At 45.4% G+C, this 5,893-nt stretch overlaps 1 protein-coding gene across 1 annotated transcript; it reads right to left on the minus strand.

The window, feature by feature from the left end:
- Positions 1-1,482: 1,482 nt before the first annotated feature.
- On the minus strand, positions 1,483-4,747 carry LOC114361876 (extensin-like; the record flags this gene model as incomplete). The annotated part of the gene is made up of 3 exons (XM_028317089.1): positions 1,483-1,575; positions 2,794-2,935; positions 4,548-4,747. Coding segments are annotated over 3 exons (435 nt in total), but the record flags the coding sequence as incomplete, so codon positions are not given.
- Between the last annotated feature and the right edge of the window lie 1,146 nt (positions 4,748-5,893).

Here is a 5,893-nt window from a genome sequence, read left to right on the forward strand (position 1 = left end):
AACTACAGTGTCGTACACAACAGCAACGGCTCCATCTACCGCCACAACATAGTGACAACATGATCGCTCTATAAAGTTATACGGCCCTAAAACCGATCATCCAGCCACTCCATCTGCCGCACAACAACGCTTAGCCCGGCCTTGTGTCGCCACTGTGCGACTGCTATAGGCCTATTAATACCACCTTATGCTGACGCTACTACGACTGTGCTGTAAGGCCTTAATGACAACTACAGCAGCAGCAGCGGCGGGTACTGCCGGCACTCGCAGCCCAACTCCATCTGCCGCCACAACACAGTGACAACATGATCGGCCGATCGGAGGATAAAGCTATATGGCGCTAAAATCCTCCATCTGAGGCCACAACGCTTATGCCATCCATTATCATGAACTACGTTTGTGCTTCTTTGAAACTACCTTTGTGCTGCGCAGTGGCAGGATTTTTTGCGTAAAATCAAATAGACCAGCCCTCGGAAACAGTGGCGAGGCCGACCTGCTTCCTGCGAAATTCCAGGCAGAGACATTGGCTGGCCGAACATTGTGATTGTGTGACTGCTATAGGGCCCTATTTCGACTACGATCGTGCTGTAAGGCCCAATCGCTACTGCTTCTGCTATAACACCCGATCGTGAATACATTCGTGATTGAAGGCTCAATCGTTATGATTGTGCTTCGGCGTCATTGCAGTAAACTATGTTCGAAAGATGCTGTAAGGGCCAATCGTGAGCACGATAGTGCATTAAGGCCCGATCGTGAATGCGTCCGTGCTAGAAGGCTCCATCACGACTATGATAGTGCTGATATGTATGGTCTAGCTAATGAATGGCGCAATCGCATTCAACAATGTAATAAACAGTCTAGTGCAGTGTTTTTCAACCTGTGGGTCGCGAAGCCTCTATAGGGGGGTCGGGAGAGGTCGTAAAAATTAACTCAGTAAAAAAACAGTAAAGTTTTAAAGATAGATTTATCCGAAATCTAATTTTGCAAATGCGTAAATGTTGTAAGGATTGAAGTATTCGGTCCCTACAACATCTTTGTAACATTATAAAATGCATGGAAAAAAAGCGAACGGTCGGGGGGTCGCAAAATGTATTTTCATACTAGGGGGGTCGTGTCATGAAAAAGGTTGAAAAACACTGGTATAAAGCCGTGAGCACGTAGAATCCCGTCCAATGACCCCAAACTACCCATCCTTATCGCTCGCGCGTAATTATATTGCTGTCGCGACTGTGCGACGGGCGCCCGCAGTGAGTGTGCGAGCGCGACAGCAACATAATTACGTGCGAGCGACAAGGATGGGCAGCTTGGGGTCATTGGACGGGATTCTACGTGCTCACGGACCAGGCTTTAGTGAATGTGCACGACGTCGTTACATCGATCAATACATACATTATGGCCGTGCTGTAAGACCCACCCCTATAAACATAAAAGTCATTGTATTCAAGTGTATAAAGGTATATACGTGTATATTGTAGTACTCACGGCAGGATGCGGGTGCGGGATATAGGCGGGCGGTTGCTGTGCCGCCGCTGCCGCCACCATCGCGTACGCCGGCACCGCCGGCACGGCCGCCACCTGCGAATGTCGACCCTATTGTCAAAGGCATTCGGCATCATTTTGAACGGTCAACATGGCTGAAGAGAAACTCCTACCACTAAATCAGGGGGCGCGACTGTGCGACGGGCGGCCGCAGTGAGTGTGCGAGCGCGACAGCAACATATTTACGCGCGAGCGATAAGGATGGGTAGCTTGGGGTCATTGGACAAAATTCTACGTGCTCGCAGACCAGACTATAGAACAAAGTAGTGTGTACGTTAGTGAAGTTTGCTTCAAGCAACACATTTATTTTCTTAAATAGCCGAGACCCTAATATGTAGGGGAGTTTGGTATATTAGACCGGCTGCTAAATTAAATTAAAATGGCTACAATGGCAACACAATAAAGGTCATAGCAAACTTATCAAATCGGAAAGGGATCAACACCGTATCGCCTTTCGCGCGCTGTCAACCGCGAGGCGAGGCGTTTACGTTACGGTGCGGCTAAGTGTGCGTTGTAATATAGAGTTTCATACAAATAATACTGACCGCCTCGAGTTAATACGGTTACGATCCCTTTCCGGGTTGATATATGCTACACCTTTAATACGCAAAAACAATATGACTGATAAATAAATGTAATTAGTTATATCGCAGAGTTACAGCCATTGCAGTATTTTAAGGAATATTCTGCGAAATATTAAGGTCGTCCAATTTAGCAGCTGGTCCAATATACAAATAGCAAATGACAGAAATACAGTTCTACAGGGTGTTAGGTAAATGGGTATATGAGCCGACACTAGCCCATGTTGACATCTATTCTATACTATCTGTCTGTCTGTCTGTCTGTTACGCTTTCCCGCTTAAACCTCGCAACCGATTTTGATGAAATTTGGCATAGAGATAGTTTGAGTCCCGGGAAAGAACATAGGATAGTTTTTATCCCGGTTTTTGAAACAGGGACGCGCGCGATAAAGTTTTTCTGTGACAGACAAAATTCCACGCGGGCGAAGCCGCGGGCGGAAAGCTAGTAGGCATATAAATGGTATGGTGAAGTCAGAAAATCTATATCTTGATTTTAATTATTTTAATTTTCATACAAAATAAATTTTATAAAATCCGATTTGTATGAAAATTAAAATACATAGACTTCACCATACCATTTATATGCCTATGTTAACATGGGCTAGTGTCGGCTCATATACCCATTTACCTAACACCCTGTATAAATAAATAACTAATAAATCAAATTACTTACCATATGCTGTGGCGGAGGGTGCGGCGCGGGCATATAACTGACGCCCGTGCCCACTACGCCCATGCCTCCTAAGCCCACGCCCACACCCACTCCCACACCGCCCACGCCCACGCCGCCGATTGGCGTGCCGGGGGTGTGTGGCCTGTAATACGGAAATGAACGTGGTTAAATAAGATGGAAGATATGTGAAGTGTAAAAAATCCTTGAGCTAACTTATAAACACATTGTTCAAATGTATGAAAAGCTGTCCAATATACAGATTATGATTAGAAATGAGTAATAGACACTTGGTGAGTAGACTGAAAACAAATACTAAACTTTTTTATTTTGTGATGGCACGCACAGAAATCTATACTAATATTACAAATGCGAAAGTAACTCTGTCTGTCTTCTGTCTGGTTTAGGCGTGAAAGCCAGACGCTTTCACGCCAAAACTACTGAACCGATTTTGATGAAATTTGGCATAGAGATAGTTTGAGTTCCGGGAAAGGACATAGGATAGTTTTTATCCCGGTTTTTGAAACAGGGACGCGCGCGATAAAGTTTTTCTGTGACAGACAAAATTCCACGCGGGCGAAGCCGCGGGCAGAAAGCTAGTTTTCATATAAACGCGATAGAAAAACAGTGTTTTGAGAATCTCATAAAAAGTATCTAATCGGTAGGTGGTGTCTAAACACCGCGGTTGTTGTCAAAGGATGTAAGAGGGGTGTTCGAAAAGTAATGAGAATGGGATATTGAAATTGAAATAAATGAAATAATCGAATTGAAAAAAAAGTAGCTTAATTATAACGTAGCTTATAATGCGAACAGCTAGGGATTGGAAATCGCTGCCTGCTGCTGTCTTTCCCGAAGACTATAATCCGGGCATTTTCAAGGCGATAGTGAATAAGCAGTTACAGGGCAGATATGTACCATCCTAGACTGCATCCCACTTAACATCAGGTGCGATTGTGGTCAAATAACTGCCTTGTTATACATATAAAATATTCTTCACTAGGAACTGGTAAAAAATTCATTTAAGTTCACCATTGCGTTTAAGAAATACTTACCGGCTGGGGTTGGGCGTGGTAGGGCTCCGCGGGGTGAATGTCTTGGTGGCGGGGTTGAACTCCTTGGCGTTGGGGTTGTGCGTGGACTTCTTGAGCGTGGCGGCGGCGGCGCGGGAGCAAGGTTCTGGAGTGGAGGGTACATACCGGAAAAAGCAAGTGGATGGACGCAGTAAGGCGCTGGATGTAGGTTGCTACCAACCGGGTGATGTGGAAATCATTAGGTATGTCTTGTGGCTAAAATGATGATGATGAAGTTACTTACAGGCTGGGGTTGGACGAAGAAGGACTGCGCGGCATGGTTCTGGAGTGGAGGCCACATACCGGAAGACGCAGGAGACCTCATGAAAGAAAGCGCTGGATGCAGGCCGCTACCGCCCGGGCATTGTGGAAATCCTTGGGTGAGACCTATGTTCTTACGAGACTATTCCCACCTCTCGTTCCCACCGCTGCAACTCCTGTGTAGCCAGGATCTACAGCTTGACCGCCATAAAAATCCAACCAATGAAGGTCAAGTTTGTCCCGGGGGAAAGTTAAGCTGTCATTGGACCCGCAACGAAATTAATCAGAAGAACATAGGAGGAGTTCGAAATTAAGGTTTGACTCCCTCCATTGCAAAGCGAATGACAGGTGACAAACAAAGGTTTTTGAAACCTTTAACCCTATGTTCTGCGGCTGAAATGATGATGAAGATGATAAGTAACTTACCGGCTGGGGTTGGGCGTGGAAGGGCTCCGCGGGGTGAATGTCTTGGCGGCGGGGTTGAACTCCTTGGCGTTGGGGTTGAGGGTGGACTTCTTGAGCGTGGCGGCGGCGGCGCCGGGAGACGTGGAGGCGGGCGGCGACGTGGATTCCGGCGAGCGCTCCGGCGGCGGCAGCGGCTCTTCTGGCTTTGGGGCTGGCGGGGGCTGGTGAATGCGAAATGTATTAGTGACAATGAAAAAATCGTGATATACTGGACTATTCCTATCGCTGTCTACTACTGTGTAGACAGGATCTACAGCTTGAAGGTCAATTAGTCATTTATGTAAATTGGACACAATGTACGATGAACAGATTGTATCCAGACTGCAGTGGGCGGCTTCCTGCCCTTTTCGTAAGGCGAGCAATATCCGAACACAATCTCAAACTCATGAAATCATGACGATTTCGACAACTATCAAGAGTGTGACGACTGAGAAGATTAGATGAAGTTATTACTGTCGATTTATCTTTAGCCGGGTGGTAGGCTGAGTAGAATAGAACCACTCCACTTTCGTCTCGTCATCGTAAGAGGCGACTAAGGAAGAAATATGCGAATAAAGCCTTCAAAATCCTGACAAAAGTTGGGAGTGTAGATCATTGCCTTCATTTCCTCTAGTAAATTAAAGGGTCGTCCTCATGCATTAAAGACTAAAACATCTGATGACGATGATGTGTCTTGCTATAATTGGTAAATAGTGTCAAATGGTGGTAAAGGGAGGCCATATTCTCTATTTGTTTTACGGTGCTACTGCAGAGCATACTAAATGAGTGTTTTGCAATCTACTATATAAAAATAAATCGGGTTTTCCTTCCTGACGCTATAATTCCAGAACGCACAAACCGATTTCCACGGTTTTGCATTCGTTGGAAAGGTCTGTCTCGGGCTCCGTGATAACAAAGAAAATTCAGGAAAATTTAACAAACGAAATTCCACGCGGGCTAAGCCGCGGGCGGAAAGCTAGCCATTAACCGATTGAGTCCCAGACGGCATTAATTAATGTCATAACAATTGATTATCTATTGTGTCTAGATTCGCGGGCCTTGAAGGATTAATAAATAGTTCCAATGGTGAATGTAGGCCATATTCTCCATTTGTTCTTTAGTGTTCCCGCAGTGGAGACTAAAGCCATGTATTCATTAGGCAACATTTGTTGATTTTTTATGACTAGTGTGAAACAAGTTTACCATAAACACAGGTTTCTGAAACTTGGCCGTCCACACTTGCTCTCCACTCATAGCGGGGAGCACGGCAACATGTATCATAAACAATGTTTCATCACCTATGTTTATGGACTGTTTACAGAGATGAT

Source organism: Ostrinia furnacalis, unplaced genomic scaffold (assembly GCF_004193835.3).
Source record: "Ostrinia furnacalis isolate ACB-3 unplaced genomic scaffold, ASM419383v2 OfSCF6047, whole genome shotgun sequence".
Lineage (NCBI taxonomy): Eukaryota > Metazoa > Arthropoda > Insecta > Lepidoptera > Crambidae > Ostrinia > Ostrinia furnacalis.